At 42.3% G+C, this 22,435-nt stretch overlaps 1 protein-coding gene across 2 annotated transcripts; it reads left to right on the top strand.

Moving 5' to 3' along the window:
* Positions 1-11,185: 11,185 nt before the first annotated feature.
* srek1ip1 (SREK1-interacting protein 1) lies at positions 11,186-18,167 on the top strand. Of its 2 annotated transcripts, none has more exons than XM_083646994.1 (5): positions 11,186-11,278; positions 12,043-12,090; positions 12,281-12,442; positions 13,079-13,148; positions 16,165-18,167. In XM_083646994.1, the coding sequence occupies exons 1-5, from the start codon at positions 11,266-11,268 to the stop codon at positions 16,400-16,402; spliced, it is 531 nt and encodes a 176-aa protein (XP_083503120.1). In that variant the 5' UTR covers positions 11,186-11,265; the 3' UTR covers positions 16,403-18,167. The 2 variants fall into 2 exon arrangements, with proteins under 2 accessions (XP_083503120.1, XP_083503119.1); XM_083646993.1 differs by having other exon boundaries at positions 11,186-11,299.
* The last annotated feature ends 4,268 nt before the right edge of the window (positions 18,168-22,435 follow it).

Here is a 22,435-nt window from a genome sequence, read left to right as displayed (position 1 = left end):
GTACAGGTCTGACATGTGGGTCTGCCTGGATAGAGTCAGGTGTACAGGTCTGACATGTGGGTCTGCCTGGATAGAGTGAGGTGTACAGGTCTGACATGTGGGTCTGCCTGGATAGAGTGAGGTGTACAGGTCTGACATGTGGGTCTGCCTGGATAGAGTGAGGTGTACAGGTCTGACATGTGGGTCTGCCTGGATAGAGTGACGTGTACAGGTCTGACATGTGGGTCTGCCTGGATAGAGTGACGTGTACAGGTCTGACATGTGGGTCTGCCTGGATAGAGTGAGGTGTACAGGTCTGACATGTGGGTCTGCCTGGATAGAGTGACGTGTACAGGTCTGACATGTGGGTCTGCCTGGATAGAGTGACGTGTACAGCCAAGGTACCTTGTTTGTTGCTCAATTGGTCTATTTACTGCACAGGGAATAACTGTGAGCAATATGAATTTGATCTTTGTGTCCCTGCAGAACAGGGACTGCCACTGCTGCTCTGCCTAGTCTCAAACTAGCCTCAAGCCACTTGCGTTTTATTATTTTAATGGTTTTACTGAACTTTTGCCAGTTTATTTAAATGGCCTTGTAACAGTTGCTTTGTATTTTATTTTACACCAAACCGTGTCAGGTCCTTAGTAGGTCTGTTTTAAGTTGTGAGGACTAGCCTATTTTGTGGAGGAAAACTGTCTAAATCCTAGAGGCGGCGCAGCCATTTTAGTATAGGAGTGTATACAGTATATATAATATATATATATATATAAAATGTAAAAAGAAAAGGGTGTGTGTATATATATATATATATATATATATATACAAATATTTTTTTTTACATTTTATCTGATTTCTGATCAAGATAAAGTGCTGTAGATTTATTTTACTGTGTACTGTGTAAAATAAATGATATTTTACCTGTACCAGCACGTCTCTATTTACCCCCTATTATTTAAAGTGGTCAAATATCAACCTTGAGTGTGTTCTAAAGGGTATTCTTGGGTGAAGGTCCCAAGGTGGTGGCGTTGTCAACATTTTAATACAACTGGCCGAGTCTCCTTCTGGCCTGGTTACACAAGAAATAGTCTAGCGGTTGCCAAATAATGACGTACAAAAAAACGATTCCCAACACAGTTTTATTTTAGTGAGTGCAAGAAGATGGATCTTAATGTAACAAAGGAGTCCAAACAGTGTGTGTAAAGTTGAGGCAGTCGCTGTCTTGAAGTTGCTGATGGCTTTTTGTTTTCCCTTCCTAAGGGACGGCGAAGGGAAAGGGAGTCCCCTCTCCCCACAGGGCCACCCAGGCGTGATGCCTCTGCTGTGGGAGGAACATTGTGTCAGGTGGTGAGGTCGGGAGTCTCCGTGACTGGCGCTTGAGGTCAGACGTAGGTTTATTTTCCCAGGGAACCTTGCTGGGGCCAGGCGGGCCTCCGTCCAAAAACATCCTGGGCAGTGACCTCCGTGTCCGTCTGGTCCGCCAGGTGCTGCCCAGACAGCCTGCTAGCAGCGTCAGGGGAACTGTTTTCAGCCCGACTGCTTCTCACTCAAGGAGGAGGACACTATTCATTCATATACACTGTGGGCATTTAGCTGGCACTCATGCATGGCTTTACCAGTAGGGCATGCAGGAGACTTTACCTGGGCCCATTGGACCACCAAGGACCATGAAAGACACAGGGGACTGCAGGGAGAAACATTGATCATTTCATGCCTTTTTTTTAACAGTTTAAAACATGTCTCATGGGTCTTTAAAACAAGGTTATGAATTCTGTTGGGGGGGAAATCAAATCCGTCCTCTGTGGGACTCTATCCACTCTGTCTCCCTCCTCATTAACTATGTGCTGTTTTGTGGGGGCGGGGCCCCTGATGAGATGAGCAGGCGCTGTAAGCAGGCAAATTAAACGAGTGTTATGTTGTGATGTCACGTCATGGAGGTCAAAACGGCTCATTTGGATGCATTTCTTCCTTACATGGCTGGTGTGGCTTTATCTGGGCACCCATGTGTTTTGAGACTTCCATGTACACACTGCACACAATTTGGACAATTTTAACATTTGGCGTATTCACGCCATGTTATTTGATAGTGTAAAAGCGTGTTATTTGTACTATTATTGAAGAGATTGGGCTGGGTTTCAATGTCTTGCTCATATCTGCAAAAAGGAGACATGGCTGTTGATGCTTATGGATTCATTATTTGTCGCAGGGCTCTAAACTCTGAATTATCACTTATGGGACAGTCTCTTTAAGCTAAACTAAACAACAACCCTGCCCCCATGACCCCACGACCCCACCCCCACCTAGACACTTGTCTCAGTAGACATAATTAGCTCCAACAGGGCGAGAGACAAAAGGCTGGGTGAAAGTTCAAAGGACCACAAGAAGGCTTTTCATGAGGCCGCTCTTTGGAGCTCCTCCCTTGACACATGTTTAGATCACAGGGGTTTGGCTGAAGAATGTTTCATAAGCAGAAAATGGTGGGCAAAAGTGAAAATAAAATAAAATAAAATAGAGATGCTTGAATCTTCACACTGTCCGTATGTCTTGAAGTTTGAGTGTGTCCATAATCTTCTTCTCATCTATACTCATGCCCTTCGTTGCCGGTAACATACATTCCCAAATGTTTTATTAAGAGTGCTTTGCAAATTTGTTGGAAAAGGTCTGTAAAAGCTGCTTGAATCTATAATCCCTTTCAGTTGAAGAATTTTGCATATCCAACCAAGGAACGTGAAGACTTTCAGTTCCATCTACTGTAGGCTACTTTTTGTCTATTGCTTTTTGGCATTTGTTGGTTCTTCCTCCTCTGCATGAATGACTGCACCTCAGGGGATCCATCTGTCAAACTCCTGAAGTTTGCAGACGACACGACGGTCATCAGCATCATCCGCGACAGTGATGAGTCTGCATACAGACAGGAGGTTGAACGGTTGGTCCTCTGGTGCAGTCAGAACCACCTGGAGCTGAACAAGCTCAAACTGATGATAGTTGAGTTGAGGAGGAGTGCCTCAGCACTACCCCCCCCCCCAAACATACTCAGCAGAACTGTGTCTACAGTGGAAACATAGATGTTCCTGGGATCCACAATCTCCCATCCTAAAGTGGGAGTCCAATGTAGTCACATGTACTTTCTACGCCAGCTCAGGAAGTACAAACTGCCTCAGGAGTTGCTGATCCAGTGCTACATCGCCATCATCCAGTCCGTCCTCTGCAACTCCATCACTGTCTGGTTTGGGTCGGCCATCAAACAGAACAAGCACAGACTGCAACGGACGGTCAGGACTGGAGAAAAAAAAAACATTAGCGCAAGCAGTGGAGTTTTGTGCATGTCCGACCCGTGCGTGTGTCTGTGTGCGCACCCATCCGTGCTGTGTGTGTGCATGCGTGTGTATGCGTGCATACTGCCTTGTGTGTTTCGAGACGCTCTCTCCATAGCGTGCCAAAGTCTTGCCAATGAGGAAATGAATTTGCCACTAATTTCCAGATGTGTCTTAAACTGTGGTTGCATGTGTGTCCGTGAATGTGTAGTGCGTGTGACTGTGTGTGCATGTGTGTATTACTGACTAAATGCTATCATCCTCCTCCACTCCTCGAGACAAGATATTATCTTGTCGCTCTCTACGCCTGCCCTGTGCCACTGTCTGTCTGTGCAGACCTGCCCTGTGCCACTGTCTGTCTGTGCAGACCTGCCCTGTGCCACTGTCTGCCTGTGCAGACCTGCCCTGTGTCTCTCTCTGTCTGTGCAGACCTGCCCTGTGCCACTGTCTGCCTGTGCAGACCTGCCCTGTGTCTCTGTCTGTCTGTGCAGACCTGCCCTGTGCCTCTGTCTGTCTATGCAAACCTGCCCTGTGTCTCTGTCTGTCTGTGCAAACCTGCCCTGTGCCACTGTCTGTCTGTGCAGACCTGCCCTGTGCCACTGTCTGTCTGTGCAGACCTGCCCTGTGCCACTGTCTGTCTGTGCAGACCAGTCTCTTTCTCTCTACGCCTGCCCTGTGCCTCTGTCTGTCTGTGCAGACTGGGGAGCTGGGGTCTGATTCTGGGCCACACCCCCTTCCATGTCGCCTCGAGCAAATCGCGGTGCACTTCCCCAAATCTCACCATACACACACAAATCCACCTATAGAAGTGGCTGCACCGCTTAGAAACGGGCAGGAAAAATCATCAGAGACCCATGTCACCCTGGACATGACCTCCTCCGCTCCGGTAGGCGCTATACTGTAGATACCATACACCAAAACAACCAGACATAAGAACAGCTTCATCCCACAGGCCATCACTCTGATGAACACTTCAACCAGTCACTTGATCACTTCATTCAAACACTTCTCTGTACACTTGAATCACTTTACCTGTTGCACCTACGTCATGCACATAATCCTCCCGACACGCAAGATTTATTCTATCTATCAAGCCCTTAAAATACTGGTATCACTGGAACTAATTTCAAGCATGCCGTTCAATTATTTCAAATTTAAAACCCTAACCCTGAAATGAAATGCAATCAAGACACTAAAATCAGGCCACACTGCCACAGTATATCAAATATCCTCAACAAAAACACTCATAAACTAGAAGAAAGTAGTCCTAACGTACAGGCATCACTTTTCAACAGCCCAGCCACCCAAATTTAACACGTCGGACCAGTAGCAAAAATGTTCCCCTTTTATAATTGCTTAGTGATTCACAGAGGCTACACTGGAAGTGGAAAATGAGGACGAATCAGTGCAACCATAAAAATGTATATTTATTCCGTTGCTAAGGATGTCTATAAGTAGAAGGAAGGCCTATAATAAACCCTGTCAGGAAGACACACGGTTGAAGGTGTTATGAGGTGTCAAACCTGGGTTTTTACTGGAAGCTCACAGGCTTATGGGTCATTAACATTACACAAATACAAGTCTCCCTTGTTGGGTGGACCCAGTCAAACCTAACAGAAGGTGAAATCCACACCGGACAAAGGAGTGGAGAAATGGGATTCAAAATAAATAGGGGCAGAAAATAGAGTGATCACAGGAATAATACAAAAGAGAGGTATAACTGAACAGAGGTGTATACTATCATCAACAAGGGCACTCTTATCAGTAAGGGGAACTGGGTCAAATATTTCAATGATTTTCCAGGAAATGCAGAGCAGGTTGTGAGAGCCAGCCTGTCAACAGCTTCCAATAAGATGGTCCTTTAGGCACGACATGCAGCGAAGCGATGGAGATGAACGGGTGAAACGGTGGAGCGTTGTTTTGAAGTGGAGCTATGACATGAGACAGTCGCATGTGCGCGTCAAAACACAAATAAAACTTGTGCGCCGACATCTGGAGTAACCGTCACAGTAGCTATTTGCTCGAAGTCATAACACAGTTCATTTAACTCCAAAGGTGTTAAAATGGACTTGACAATTTTACTGTGTATTTAATTAAATGTCTATTTAATTGAATGTCCCTCGTCATTTACAGTCTAGTCTAGTCATGTTTATTTGCTGCGACCAGCAGCTCGAGGTCGCTCTGTCGGTCGGCCGGTTCACAAAAGGTTCGTCTTTACACACACAGTTTTTGCCCTATAGGAGACTGAAATTTGGCATGGAGGTCAAGTGATAAGAGATAAGAAAACAACTTCAGTGTTTCTATGAGATTTGGGCATTGGAACATTCCAGGCTCACAGTTCCGTGAGAAACACACAAGATATTCCTTTAAAGTTTAATCTTATAATGTGAAGCACATTCAGCATTCAGAGTTTTAGGCACTTCCGGTGTAAATATGGGTTAAAAGGTTAGATATTAAGTGAGCCAATAGGAATGTTGCTTTTTTCTGCATTTCTTCTTAAACTCATAACTACATCATACATAATATACTGTACATACTACATCATATATCTCATTTACAGCATTGTGTTGTGTGTGTTTAATTTTCTGAGTTGCTGCTAGACTGACAGCACTGTGGGTGTGTTGATGTGTGCTCTGCTGTTGTAAGTGATGCACACTGTTGTATGTTGTCCTTGCAAACTGCATCCTTGGGGACCATCAATGGCATTGTGTCGCCTCTGCATCGATTCAGCACTTATTCTCAGATGTATTGTAGCAGCAGATGCAGTCCATTTCCTTTTCAATTGGTGTAATGAAGGACTGGAAATGTATAAGTCCTCTGTGCACTTTGCACCTTCTGGTGGCGGAAAGGTGAAGTAAATATTTATCTCGTCTCCAGCAGGTACGGTATACGGTAGTCACAATGGTACAGAGAGCTTGTTATAAAAGTAAGACTGCTATGTTTGTAAAATGTCAAGACTAAGCATAAACAGTGTGCTAAAGTATTTCCTTTTTTATTCAACACAAAAACAAACAGCACAACAATAACCAAAGATACAACATGCATAAACATTATTATTATTATTATTATTATTATTTTATGATTTTTGATGTGACCTGCACCTGGATTTGAGCGCTGTCCCGGGTGCTGAAGGTTGTGTTGAATTTATCCTCTCGTACCCATGTTGGCCACTCCCAATTTACATAACTAAAATGGTTGTCAGTTGAGAGCAGGGTCAGGCATTTGAAGTTGGGACTTATCCACAGAATAGTGTTTGTCTCTCGAGACAGACTTTCGACTTTTTTAACGGTTGGGTTCCCAGATTGGTTAAAGTAAGTGGCAATCTCATCCATATCTGTCACCTCCTTACAATCAATGGATAAAATAATACATGGACTGGTGTTGCTTTTGATCTTTGTATGCACAACCCAAACTTTTTATGGCTTTCTACAGCTTTTGATGGTTGCCCTGATTCTCCTTAAACTGTTCAGAGAAGCTTTTTTGTTGTTGTTGCCTCCCTGAATAAATACTGGGCCTCATTCCTAGGCTATGTTTTTAATTGTACTGAGTCGGCTATGTCACCTGATTGTTTAGACAAGGCTTATCCCTAGCATTGGCTGTAACTGTAAAGTGCATTTCTTTTGAAAATAGAGTAGGGGTCAGCTGGTTAAAGGGTGACTGAGTGGATGAGAGAGGATGAGGTCAGATGATCAAAGTCCTCTGGCTGAGTGGAACAACAGAGTTATGAGGTTAGTTATCACGAGACATATGGTGTCGTCATGGCAAAGATGCTTGCTTATCGCAGTTTTTTTTTGTGATTACTGCAATCAAAAATGCTTGATTTTGCAGCAACTTATCTCAAAAATGGCAATGCAATTTGTGAAGTTTTGTGTGTTTTTTGGTGTCATTTGACACCAGAATGATCAAAAGCGCCCTGGACAGTGAAATTCCATGGTAAAAATGGCTGAAATGGCAGCCATATTTAAAGATGGCAGCCATCTTGAAATGTACGTGGGATAAATCTGGTTTCTCTGTCATCATAAATGTATTGTTTGATAGCAACTTAGCAAGATCTTTCTTTTCATATTGGACAATTCTACACACAGTTGCCCCCCAAATAGTTTTTCCAGGGTGGAAATGGTGGCCAAATTGGATTTTTATTTTATTTTTACATTAAAAGTGCATTTCATCTGCTCCACTAATACTGTATAGGAGCTCAGGAATGGAATGAGCTGCCTTTGACATGCATCAAGCTTGAGGTTAGGTTCAAGGTGAACGTTCGGAAATGGCTCCTAGAAAAAGTCTGACGTCTGGAGGGAGGGTCCCTATCTTAGTGTATGTAAGATCTGTACATTTTGTAAGATTTAGAATGTATCAATGTTGTATTTGTTGATTTTGCCTTTTATGATGTATAGGTAATGGAGATAATGTTCATGTATATTGTTATGTGCCGAGACCAGGGACCACAATGGAAATAATAAGTCTGTGACTTTTTGTGCTATCATTGACATTTTATGATGATGATGTGACTTAATTTATCATGTATTGTATCAACTGTCCAATAAACTAAACTAAACTAAACTAAACTAAAAATACTAATTAAAGTTGAGATGACTTTTTCTTCAGTAAGGGGCTGAACATGGCAGGCTTTTTGGCAAAAAAAGGAGGTGTAACTTTCTGGGTTCAACTCACCTGACAGCAATAACATTGGGGTCAGGAACGAAGCTTGAAGATTTGAGGAGTGATAGAACTCATGTAAATGTTTGGAAAATAAGACATGTGTTGACTCTTGTGCCCTCATGTGGTTGTGGTAAGATCTCAACATCTCTGTCAGGCCTGGTGTTACAATATTATATTTTATGGCTACTTACTTAACTACTTGAATAATGCAGCATACATTGCATTTCTCTGCAGAGACAAGTTCATAAGAGTTTTGAGGAGGGGATTCGTCATCATTAACATTGTTTGGCTTTGTGCCAGTGGGTGGTGAGAGGGGAGGGGCTGTAGCTAGGGATAGAAAGGTCATAGAGAGTCGGGATTTGAGGGGTGGCTAGGGGGATGTGGGTGGTGGGGGGGGGGAGGGTCAAGAAAGGGGGCGGGGCTGGGCAAAGGGACTCAGCTAGGGCTATGAAGGTCGTAGAGAGTTGGGATTCAAGGGGTGGCTAGGGGGAGTGACTAGGGGATATGGGTGGTGGATGGGAGGGGGCGAGGCCAGGAAGGGGGCGGGGCTAGGGGGCCATAGCTAGGAAGGAAGGTTGTATAGAGTTGACTACGAGAGGTAGGACCATTTTCCAAGTTGAAAACAATTAGATGTGTTGATGAGGTACCCACAAACATTGCCCTAAGCCTAAGTGCTACAGTATCAGGCTGAAAGGCTGACTGATTTCAGCAAATGACACATCAAAAGATATACAAAAACATCATAGATGGGGACATGAATATTGAAGCCATGTGAGAGTTCCAAATTTAATATGTGGCCACATTTATGTATCGGAACTGGGATTTGGAATCTGCAAGATGTGGAAGTTGAAATCTGTTATAGAATACACTATCAAAGTCTGTCACAAATGTTGGATAGCAGCTCTGCAAAGTCATCGTAGACAACACTGCATCTGGGTGGCTGATAAATAAACATCCGAATCAGATGCATCACTTTTAAGAGGCACAGCAAGATATGCAAAGGTAGTGAAATCACCAAAAGAAGAACAAAAAACTATTATTGTCCAAGTCTCAGTGAGAAAAAAAATATCAAGTCTATGGTTTTCAATTAGATTACTTATCATAAAAGTGTTATGAGTCCAAGACCAGAGACTGAATGAGTAGAGTGTTGGCTGCTGTATATTTGACTGTGGTTGGAGTTTAGCAAGTCACCAGAATTCCTCTGCAATGTGCTAGCTAGCATGTTGTGTGTAGAATGCTGATTAAGTAGACTATAACAGGAATAGTAGAAATCTGTGATCAAAGAACAAGTGTGTGTGTGTGTGTGTGAGAGAGAGAGAGAGAGAGAGAGAGAGAGAGAGAGAGAGAGAGAGAGAGAGAGAGAGAGAGAGAGAGAGAGAGACTGGTGATGAGAGCATGTCTGGGGGCTGCACATCTGTCAGCCCGACTGACTGTAGCTGCCTTCAATTAACCCTTCACACAAACCACAGGGCTTTACTGGCAAAGCCATCAGGCACGGGTCAAACAGGACCACAAACACGTCTGAGTACATATGTGTTAATAACCTGCTTGGAGTCGGCCTACCATGATGGGGGAGGTTGAACACATCAGGCCAGGGCAGTTCTGGTAGGATCAGCTAAGTTGTTACAGAACAGTGAACTAAATTGAAATACTCTTCCTGTGATTGTCTAAACTCTCCAGCACTGATCATGCTGTCCAATGCGGTAACCCCACCCATCTGGCATCTAGGCTGAAACAAATCATAAAAAGCATTTTCAAACAATCCAACAAGGAATACATTTGTGGCGTAGCCTACACTTAAACCGACTTATTCAGATGATATGTTTTTATTCATACATGAACAACACGTTCAGCATAGCTGCTTCTGCTCATCCTGGATCGATCGATCTGAGTGTTTGACATTCTTTCCCCCGTCCGGATTCGACAGGAAGCATCAAGCCACTTTAGAGGCAGATTTTCCAATTCTGAATGCATCTAACCAATGTATATTATGTATGTTGGAGAACAATCTGCTTTAGAAGTAGTTGTACAGTTGTTCAGTTAGGCATAATGTTCCCCTACAGTGCCTGGCAGCATAAGTAGTAGCCTAATGTGAGGAAGAAAAGTCTTCAAAATGTATCTCCCTGCCGTATTTTATAGGAACACAAGCATTTACTTTAGTAGCACACAATTTTGTGAATGTGAAATCCAAACCCTACTCATGATCTTTCTTTGACCTTGCAAAGTTTTTTAGTTTTAGTTTTTTGTATACATGGAACGTTATAAAAGGGTGGCCCCCAGAAATGGAGCTTCTAGGATCACAACTTGGGTCGACAACCTGGTCAACTAGCTACTGGAAAGCTACAGGCAGTGGAAATCGCCGCCACAGCAAAAGATTTGCATTCAGGTGAATAGGGTATACATTTATTTTAACATGATAGATACCATGAAACTTCCCCAGTTGATAACTTACATTAAGACAATCCTTTTCATTTTACGTTTTCTGAAATTGTATGTTGAAATATACCAAATGAGGCATTATCTACTAAATATGCTCACATTTGCATACATTTCTTTCCAGAACAGAAATGTGAACATTGGATCAAGTCAGGTTCAAAAGTTTCATTGTGTTGACATAGCCTACTAGAGCCAAAGGTTACAGGGGGAACTTTGGATACCTATTTTTATATACAACATTTTATATCAGAAAATACTGTCAACAACAATCACACACACGCACACGCACACGCACACAACAAATCCGCCACGTTTCTAGTGATAAAATGTTATAAAAATCAGGTTATATGAATGATAGCCTATATAAACAAACAACCATGTAAAAACCCTCAGAATATTATAGGTAGCAATACAACGGCAATGTTTGCTGTAGTGTAGGGCAGGCTATGCAAGTGCTACTGAAGTGGAGATTTCTGACTCAGAGTAGGCTAACTAAACCGACAGGTATGAAAAAGGGAAAACGGCCTTACCTTTTCACTTTCACCTGCCTGGTCCTGCCATCATATCTCGCCTATGTCGGTATTCTCTGTAACTTGTAGGTCAAATCAAACTGAGTTAAACTTATATTATATGGGAGTTGAAATGTTAAGTTGTTCCTGCCAAATTAATAACCTGTCAATTATTTGTGCAAATAAAATGTTCAAAGAGGAGACACGGAAGTGTTAGTAGTAGCAACAGACGTGTACTGTTAGTTCCTACAACAAATGTTTCCGCCCGACGCTATTTTGAGAGGGACCCGGACTAACGCGGAACGGAAGGTTATTTGTAGCGCGCTAACGACTGTTTTCTGCTGATTATTTTATAGCAGAGTGCAAAAATGGCTCTTCCAGGCAAGTATAATACGTTAACAGGTACAAGTATAATACAAACAGGTCTTTGGTTACTTTAAAATCACAGAGTTCATGTAGCTTGCTATGAGAATCTGTTAGCAATCAGTGTAACGTTAGCAGAGCGTAGCCTCTCTCTCCCTCTCCCCCTCTCTTTCTAACACGCAAATCCACAGCCTTCTTTATCTAGCTATATAACGTTAAGTTATATGCTCAAGTTGCATTTTACCACGTGTTTGGTGCCGTTATATTATATTATAGTATAGTACAGTACAGTGTTTGACAGTGACTACATATGAACAATATCTACTCATCATTAGGAATGAAGGGAGTTGCTGGAATAAGGCAGGGGTTCTCCCAACATGTCGAATATCCCCCTAAATGCAGCTGATGTAGGGTATGCAGAGTAACATGCTAGTAGTAACCTAGTTATTTTTTATGTCACATCCATGATGCCTTAAACCACTGCTTCTAAAACTTTAGGGGGACCCCTAAACTGACACAAATTAGACCACGGACCCCCATTTGATAAGGAGATTTTGCTTTGATATGTTTTATTACATAAAGTGTATTAAACCCATGACCAAAATAGTCATACATTGTGTTACTTACAGATGGAATTATAGTGAGAAAGAAAGATTATTCCCATTTTTGCTGGGGACAACCTGGAACCCCCTCAAGGACCCCTGGGGACCCCACTTTGCGAACTACTGCCTTAAACAATGTATGATGCCGCTAACATTAAAATAACTCACTTTATCTCACAGGTCCCAATAAGGACAACATCAGAGCTGGATGCAAGAAATGTGGTTATCGTGAGTATACGCTTTGACATAATATTGGTTGTGAGTTGAACGGATAGTGGATTTTAATTTTAGCTTCTTCTACTGTGTGGCAGTCATGTATGTCACTCTGGATAAGAGTCTCAAGTTAATTGGCTAAGATGTAAAATAAATACAATCTCTACTTGTTCATCCATTCTCTCCTCTACTGTCATTTTCCCAGCGGGCCACCTGACGTTTGAGTGCCGGAACTTTGTCCGAGTCGACCCCCAGAAGGACATCGTTCTGGATGTAAGCAGCACCAGCAGCGAGGAGAGTGAGGACGACTTACCTGAGGCCCTCCGCAGTCCTCCGAAGCTGGGACGCAGTGGGCAGCATGCCAGAGGTCAGAAAATAATCAATATAATCAAGAAAAAATTCTGCAGAAAAGTAAAAGTGGTAAAAAGTAAACACATGTAAAAGTCTTCCTCTAAAATCTTGTTTGTAAAAATGTTTTAAAGCTGCACATTGGCAGTTCCAAATTGCAGCAAGAGGTAACTGTTTGAAAATAAAAAATAACTTCAAAACCCAGAAATCCTAAACTGCACACAGCTCACTCATGTTTAGCAACCCGGCTGGTCTGTGATGCTTTATGCCAAAATAAATCAAAGGGATGAGAGAGGGAAAAGATCCAACATGGGTGAGTCCAGCTTTCTCTGGATGCCAGAGAGGGAAGATTTGACACTTTACTCTGTTGCAGCCCCACTTTGTAGTTTGAACTTAAAAGGACAAAGCACAAACTGAGTGGAATACCACCCCCCCCCCACACACACCTTTTTTAATCATTACACATAGATCAGGCAGCTGTAGCAGTAACTTTAATAGTAGTAGTTACTCATGATATTGCTACTACTAGACTTATAGTTTCTCTTTTATAGCTGCTGACTTTCTGTACTTACCTGATGTCAGTCCCTTTGACTTCACAGGCAGCTACTTTTCAAGTCAACTGTCTGATCTGTCTACGATTTTCTGCTTGTTTTAGGTTCCCATGATGATAATCGGAAAGAGAGACAGAAACGGAGGAGCAGCAGAGATAGAAAATCAGAAAAGAGGTAACTTATCTAATTTTAACACTTTTAAGACTACAAAAGTTCAACCTCCCAAAGGCTGCAGCCAGCAGCTCTATAAGTTATTCTGTTGGTTGGTCGGTTGGTCCAGAAAAAAAGGTTTGTCCTCGCTGTAAGCGGATGTATGGTTCTGGCACGGGATCTTATAAGTGACGTGTGTGTCACATAATCAATGTCTGTCACAAATCACTTATGCACAGAGCCATTGTGACAACATGACAACTCTGACTGGCCACAGCTATTGTGGATTCACGCTTGTTTGTATGTATGTCATTTGTTTCTCTATAATACACTATAATGGTAAATTCATGCAAAAAATTGTGGCAGTTCAATGTAATGTAAGTCAATGTAGTAGGGGCACGGTGGTGGAGTGTTAGCGTTGTCGCCTCACAGCAAGGAGGACCCTGGGTTCGATTCCCGCCTTGGACACTGTGGGCGCTGAGGGTGTGTCCCCATTCCCATGTCCTCAGTGCCTATGGCCCAGGTGGGGTCATCAAAAAGGGCATTTCTGTGTGGAGTGTGCATCTTCTCCACGTGCTCCCCTGGGGTCTCCTCCAGATAGGAACCCCCCGCTAAAAAAAGAGTCAATGTATTTTCAATGTAAGTCCTTATCTGTGAAGTTGAAATAAGTTATACTAGGTGCACAAACATATGAGCGGTTTAAAACCTTTTTGCGGCAATAACTATTAAGAGTGTTTGCATGAAACAATCAGTCATAAAACTTCATAGACTCTGTGTATTGTGTAACTACTGTCACAGACCATGTGCAACGTTCATAAATCTGAGACAGGATCCGCTTTTTGGTCCTTTTACAAGTCTTTGACCTGTCAATCAGATTAGATTAGAACTTTCATGTCTTCAGAGCAGTTTGTTACGTAAAAATAAACAGTTACTAACAGTTGTTAGTGTTGTCATGATACCAGAATTTTTGTCTTTGATACCAATAGTTTAATATCTGAAAATCAGATACTACAGTACTACAATACCACTGCAAACAAGAAAAAATGATTAAGCAATGTCACATAACTAGAAGGGCACCCGGAGAGCGCAGACCTCTGCCAAGGCCAATAGTCCAGTCTGCTGTCTGTGATATGCAAATTTTCTGAGTCTGATTGGATCTGCTTCCAAATTTAGTGGGTTGTAATCCTGCTGACAAACAAATAGACAAACAAACCAACAAGCACCAAAAACGTAACCTCCTTGGTGGAAGTAACAACTGTCATTGAGTTATTTCTGTTTATCACCTTGACATTTTTGCACTGGGCTTTTGTTGTCAGTTCGATTTGGGTGTCTGTCTTTGTCGTCTTGGGAAAATAAATAGTTCCTTATTTTGCTCCTTGCTCAGATTTGTCAAGACTTTAGGTCAGGGGTATTCCATATTTTTTAATTGAAGGTCCACTTGTGAATTTTACACAAGTTCAAAGGTCCGGAACAATGCCAGTAAAATGCACCAACATGAATCAATGGCCATAATTTGTCCATAGCATAATTTAAACATAACTAAGCTACACAGATTCAATATTAGAGTATAGTGGCTTGAATCAGTGGAGAAATGTTTGCCTACAAATACCTGAAATGTTTGGACCTAGCCTGGTAAACCAGCCGGTCACATGAACTTGCATTTCATTTCGTTCTACCAGACCGTCTCCAGCTTTCACCCACTGTTTGCAGTGGGTGGGTTTTGGGGCGGAAGTACTTGCCTTGACAGACAACTCCTTCAGGCAATCAGCGTTGGATCCAGTCAAATGCAAAGCAACTCGAGAATGGCGTAAACTTCTTTTGAGATACTCCACTCTTGCATACTCCTGTACTTGCTTAATTGTTGTTATTGAATCTATTTCTGCAATAACTGCACTTTATAGCTGGTTAAACGCGACGAACGTTGGCGTTACTGCTCGAGGCGGATAGCCATGGAGGCAGCCATTACTGTTTTGCCAGCTGATTGCCCAGTTACAATGTCAACTATGAGGCGGGTCACTGATTGGCTGCTAGAGCACTTTGTAATTTCTGAAAACACCCTCCCAGGGCTGGAGGCCAGACGGTCTGACAGAACGAAATGAAATGTGAGTTCACGTGACCAGCTGGTTTACCAGGCTGCCTTGGACTTGGGCACTGACCCAATTGTTCACTGGTCAAACTGCTGCTCTACGATTGATAGATTTTTCTCTCCATCGTGGAAAATTCTAATTCACATCCATATGTAGAAGCAAACATGGTGGGTACATGACTGGCTGCCTTCTGAAGGTGGGGAACTTTTGCTGCAGTAACGATGCGCCTTGCTTTGAAAAAAGTGGCAGAAATGAAGTGGAGTGTTGTTTGTTGCCAGGCAACCAAAGTAGCACTGAGTTCTCTTGAGAAGTGACACATGACACATAGATTTTTCCCCCCATTCAAGTTGAACTATTTTCAAGTCTTTGCGCGACCAACGACTGCAGAAAAATCTGCAATCCATTGCGCAGCTGGCAGCGAGCACGGAATCGACACCCCTTCCGTAGGAAAATAGTGGCATTTTGAGCCGACAGGTGCACAGCACAGTGCACACACAAACACACAAGCAGCTCTGTGAAAGTAAAAAATCAGATCAGGGATGTTCTTAGATCTTGCACTTTTCCATACTGTATGTGTCACACTGTGCTTGCGGTCTCATGGCATGCACACAAGTAAATACACATTCAATCATAATGCAACACTAATTTGACACAAGTTCTGGTCCGGAGTGAGTGTAGTTCGATCCAGATCGGGTCCTCCTCGGTCCGGAGTTTGAGAAACCCTGCTTTAGGTGGACTGGAATTCAGTTCATGGTGGACTGTTTGACACTGATTGACTCTCTGTTTCTTTTTGAAACACTTTAAAGCACTTTGTTATATAAGTGTATCGTTTTTAACCAAGCATCGGAGCTCAAAGGCATTTGATTACACTGGTCACAGTGTGTCCCTAACAAAAAATCAGCAGGGACTCGCATATTTCATGACCCCAATTCGGTCTCATTTCTACTTCCTAGATCTTACTCATCGTCAAGTGACGAGGAGGCCACGAAGAAGAAGAAGAAGCAGAAACAAAGGTCAGACTCATCGAGTGATGAAGAGGAGAGGAGGAGGAAGAAGAAGAAGAAACTTAAAAGCCACAAGAAGAAAAGCAAAAAGACCAAAAGGGAGCATGGGAAGCATCCTAAGAAGAAGCAGAAGAAGAGTAAGCAGGAGTCTTCGTCCAGCAGCTCCAGCTCTCCAGACAGTGACTGACACTGTTGAACTTTGATGTCAGAGAAGAAGTCCTGAGAAGAGTTCCTACACAGTCCAGGAAAAACATGGAAAACCAATTAAAAATCATAATCCATACAAACATTAAAGCCCCAACGTGTAACTTGCTCAGCAACAGCGGCCTCTTCTGCCACGAGTGGTAAATACAGATGCTAATAAATGCTACACTTCCCTGTTTGTACGTTCAGATATCAGCCTTCTTTTACAGTTTCTGCTGCTTGTATTTTCTAACCTTTCTGCAGTGTTTATAACTGATTTGCTGTGGAAAAAGAAGCTCCAAATATCCCCAAATGGCTAATCGCGCTAGCTAAACAGGTTTCACTTCCTATACATACTTCACAATAAAAGTTTCCTGTTACTTTCTCAGTGTAAACCTTTTAATTTGAAGGAGCTGCAGCAGGAAATGGACGAGCCTCGAAGTTACACGGTGCAGGAAACAGGCGTTCAGGGTGCAGAGTGGGAATGATAGAGGCGCCATTCTCCCTATTAGAAGTCAGTATAGAATCAAAACGATTTATTAACTGTAATATTAAGGTAAAAAGTTACATATTGGGGCTTTAAGAAAATGCCCTTTGCACAACCAGCGAGGGAGTCAGTCAGTTGATAGGGTGCACTGCAAAAAATGCAGTTGTGGACCCTCTGCCATTTAATTCATTTATTTAAATGTTTGTTGTTGCATACAAATACAAATACTGAACATCAAGTTTTTCAAATTCAATCAAAGAAAAAAGCTTTGAATTTTGAATGTGTGTAGGAACCTTGTATTAGGCTTTGCGATGCTTTCCTTTAACACCCCCGCTACTTTTATACTGTGTTGTTTTAACGCTGCCCTCAGAAATAGTACACTTGTAGCAGACATTTTTAAGGGTCAGGTGTGAATGCAAACACAGCTCCAGACGCCAAAATCTATTCTGCCGGTCAGACTATAGATAACAGCTAAGATACACATCGGCTGATCTTTGCTACTGTGCGTTCACTCCACGAGTAACTCAGGAAACACGCCGTTGGAAGTCCATTCACTTTATAATGGTGAAATGTCGGCCAACATTAACCACATTCGCCCCGTTTCTTTGTCAGTGCAGAGAAGTTGGCTGCAGTTAAACTATCGGGCGGTGGCGACGCTCAAGAATTTTGTTGTTAGTTATGATTTAGTATAGAATTGCATAACTCTGCTGTAGGAGAAGTGATACCACAGTGAAACCTATAATCAAATCAAAACAGTCATCCTTAGACATTATCTTATGGTGCTCAAGTGAAAGAAATACTACTGAAATTATTCCTTGTTTTGTTGGGGACCCTGTGGGACCCTCAAGGCCCTTTGGAGGTCCCAAGGACCCACTTTGGGAACCATTGACATAGGCCAAATTGTCCATTGGACAATAACAAAGCAATGTTGTTGCTAGGGGTGTGAACGCAGAATATCAGGTCATCGGAATGAATTTCCTCCACTTTTAACCCCACCTGTTTGAAAGCCATCTGAACATTTGAAGAGTACATCAATCATTCTCGAAAATATAAGGGATCTGGTCTGTAAAATGATTTTGTCAACTAAGGATTAATTTAAATTCAAAGTTTCCTGCCCTACTTAAAAAGCTATATATTTTTTTCTGCTATTACTTTGTGATCGTAGGTGTCACTTTCTGAAGTGAAACTCTTCACTGTTCATGTTTTCTTTTTTAAATTACAAAATTGTCACACAGGTCTCCTCAGTAGTTTCTTTTTCTTGTGATACAACAGGTGTTTTGGTCTGTCACAATTGTTTTTGTTTTTCCAAATAAGTTGTCTTTTACTTTAATAAAACTTACATTTTCATAAAACGTCTCAAGTTAATTTGTAAAATGATCACAGTGTGTATTTATGTAAATTCAAGAAATGAAGTTGATTGCCACTGTAATGACTTGCATGGTAATCTAGTCACTGTCTGTAGAGGGCAGCAGTGTACCTCAAATGTTGTCAAGCCTGATTGAAATCTCATGAAGGGCAGAATGGCAAAGAAAATGACTTATAATTATAAGCTGACACATAGACAGCTGCATGTGTGGCTCAACCAATCATATATATATATATACAGTATATATATATGTATATATATATGTGTGTGTGTATATATGTGTGTGTGTGTGTGTGTGTGTGTATATATATTTATATATTTATATATATATATATATATATATATATATATATATATATATATATATATATATATATATATATATATATATATATATATATATGATGTAGTTGTTATTGTGTGGAAATGTGTTGACTTGCAGTGCTTTCACACTGAAATGCCAAATTAAAGCACTCCAGTCCATCTGAGAATCTGTGTTTTGGGCTTTTCCAGGGGAAGTGAAGGAGCCTTATAACAGGTTCATTTGGACAATCAAAACAAAAGCTCCCCAAACAGTGAAAAGAGAGTGAAGGAGAAAGGCAAGGGAAAAAAGGGCCTTTAAATCAATGGTCGATGAGGTGGCTTTCTTTGACTTCAAAGACCTGGAAGGCCGTTTCATTATATTATATATTTTTATATTATATACTGTATACACACACACACACACACACACACACACACACACACACACACACACACACGTATATACTGTATATAGGCTATATTACATACTGTATACACACTCGCACACACACACACACACACACACACACACACACACACACACACACACACACACACACACACACACTTTACCCACTGGTATGATAATTCAACATTTCCCACCTGCTAACACTGGTTTAAACAAACATTGTGATTTGGTGGTCTATTGAAAAAGAATAGCTCAGAGCAGCTCATTAAAAAATGAAGAAATTAACTGAACTGCTCATTTTTTGGGGACTGTGAACTTGGTTCAAAATTCAGAATTGTGAACTATGGATGTGAACTAGTTCCTTTCAAGTTGTGTGAACTTAGAAAAATAATGGACACCCGCACACTGTCTTCACTTGCTCAAAATTGGAAAATTTAATACACAACGTTTCGGTACAAGACCTTTTTCAAGTGTATGATGTTGTGTGAACTGAAATTTGAGCTAGCTCTTATGTGAAACAACACTGATTGGCAGCAGTCTGGGTCTGACTTAACTGGCTCACCTAGTCTTGTTTTACAGTCTTTTCAACATAATTTCAAATCCAAATTTTGATCTTTGCATTTCATCCATGCCATCCCCAATTCCCACCTCCAAAAACAGATCATACATTTTATATAGCACTCGTCAAAAAGCAAAAAGGAACTGTAAAATATTAGACAAAAGGAGATACTTATTTCAAAACACAAGGAATAAACACCAAACACCTGGGCAAAATAAATAAATATGTAAACGTCTGTAAAAAAAAAAGTCGGTTGAAAAAGTGATTTGAAAGTTTTTGTGCTGGTCAAGCAGCTCATTACTCCATCTAGTGGTCATGTTATGAACAATACCAATAGTATACTGTTGCTTCTCCTTCACTGATATGGGAAATGAGGAGTGAGAGAGACAGATGCCCAGACAGACAGAGAGAGAGAGAGAGAGACTTGGAGGAGTGTTAGAAAAAGGCTTGACAGTTGTTTGACTTGCCAAATAATCATGAAGAGACACAAGTTGCTGAGTAACAAGGTCTCTGGCTGGGCTCCTAAATGGCACAGTCAAACATCAATCTCACTTTGTACAGTAAATGTGCTGGGAGAGTTTAATAAACAGAGGCAGGCTCACAGGGAGATCACATCCATTCACACACACACACACACACACACACACACACACACACACACACACACACACACACACACACACACACACACACACACACACACACACACACACACACACACACACACACACACACACAATTGCATTCACAAACTGTCCACCCATTTCATATGCATTCTCTTTCAAATTAATTCAAATTCAAGTTTTACATAAAATAGATAAAAAATAAAAGAGCACAGGGAAATAAAGAGATTAAGAAAAAAGTATTACAAAGCAAAATAATAAACAGCAAGAACAATAAAATCCAGAAAGTCACAGTGCAAAATTATTATCAGCAAAAATAATAAAATAAAAAAGAATTACGCCGTGGCCACAAAAGTAGACCAATCGCAGCTCACGCTGCTACGTGCATGATGTCACGTACCCATTGCACCACTCCGGGCATCAAAGAGCACGGAAGTCAAAGGTGGCACCCATGGGTGGCATGCGCGACCCATGACCCAGAAGCCCACCAGTTATGTTAATATCTGCTCAAATAAGCATGCAAAAAAAATCTATATCTTAGTTTAATGTAGATGTGAATGGATATGTAATTGGATCGTTATAACTCGCATTTCAGAGATATCACTATTCCCGACGATGGCTCGTTTCCTGACCGGCGGTTGGCTCCATCTACCTGGCCGGGAAGCGGCGGTCTGCCCGCTGCTCTGGCGCTGGGCGCAGTGAGCCAGGTGCTGTAAACTGGAATTATATTGTGTTTGACTGTTACTGAAACATGACCGATAAGTGCATCACAATATAATGTCACAATGCCATTTCAGCTGGGCTCTAAGCTGTCCATCACAACGAGACAACTACATATTCCCCCACATCCACATTGCATCCAACAACAGCGTGGATGCCACGGCGTTATTAGACACCGTGTTTTGTTACTTTGTGATATCTTTACTTTGTGAGTGAATTCATATGTGCGTATTTTCTCGATAATTATATATTAAATGCTCCTGTCTAAGCTCTATTGAATCACACACACACACACACACACACACACACACACACACACACACACACACAGAAGCTCTCCTGTTGGAGCATGTTGGCGAGATGCCACCCAGTTTCCCGCTCTCCGGCACTTGAGCTTGTCACCCTGACAGACAGCAGTGTGTGAGGCAGAGCGGCTCACTGTGAACCAGGCAGTGCTGGGAGGAACGTCTGCCCGGGAGGCCGGGGCTGAGTCACCTCCTCTGGGGGGGCCGCCTGCTGCTCGTGGCCCGGGCAGGTGGCTACAGGCCGGGGCACCGCAGCGGGCCCCAGGGCGGGCGAGGGAGCCCATTATGAGCCGTCAAATTAATTATCGCTCACGTCCCGCCAGCTCCCGCGCTGACAACGCCGTTCCCCGCCGAGCCGAGAAAGCGTGAAAAAGAGCCAAAAGAGGAGCAACCGTTCAGAGCGTTGGCGTTAAGAAGCAGGGGCTTTTGGAGGAAGGCCTTGTGCTTTGGGTGACAGGTGTTTATAGAAAGTGGCGTTAATTTCACTTTGCCTTGGGGAGGGGGTTATCTGCAACATCCTGACAGCTACATGCACGCCTGCTGAACACAGCCCGCAGTCTGACAAGGTGTATTTCACACCTTCTCTCGAGAGCTCCACAGGGCAGATTCGTCAAATTTGTCAAAGAAACAACATTCAGCCGCCGCTGACAGCGAAACCAAGACAGTCAGCCAGTCCAGAACGTGTTTGCTATTGGCAATGTGTGATGTCTGATTCCTCTGGGGTTAACTGAGGCGATGGAACTTATTTAGCACCAAGTTGAGTCATAGGTTTGCAATAGTGATATGTTTAAAGTAATAATCCCTGACATCCTCATATATAAATGAATGTCTATAGGTTCAATAACCAGTTCATGGAAGATTTGACATAAGCTCTTCTCAACACGGTGTCTGGTAGTGGAAGTGGTTTATTGTACATTTCTGAAGAACTGGCTAGAGCATCGATAGCCACCATGGCTGAACAAAGAAAAGAGAGCGCCACCTACAAAAACTCCACAGCAATGAGCGCTAAGCATGAAAGATGTCGCTAAAATATTCATGATTAAAAACCAAGAATCATGTGGATTACCACTTCATCATTAAATTGGCCTTATTTACTTATTTTTGATGTTTTTCCCCCTGCTGTCGATCGCTCCACCCCCTCTGCCGAGCTGGGGAGAGTGTAGACTAGCACATGCTTCCTCTGATACATGTGTAGTCGCCAGCCGCCTCTTTTCACCTGACAGCGAGGAGTTTCACTGGCAGGATGTAGCGTGTGGGACGATCAT

This window comes from Poromitra crassiceps (assembly GCF_964638095.1).
Source record: "Poromitra crassiceps genome assembly, chromosome: 12".
Taxonomy (NCBI): domain Eukaryota; kingdom Metazoa; phylum Chordata; class Actinopteri; order Beryciformes; family Melamphaidae; genus Poromitra; species Poromitra crassiceps.
This window is presented reverse-complemented; position numbering and strand designations above follow the sequence as displayed.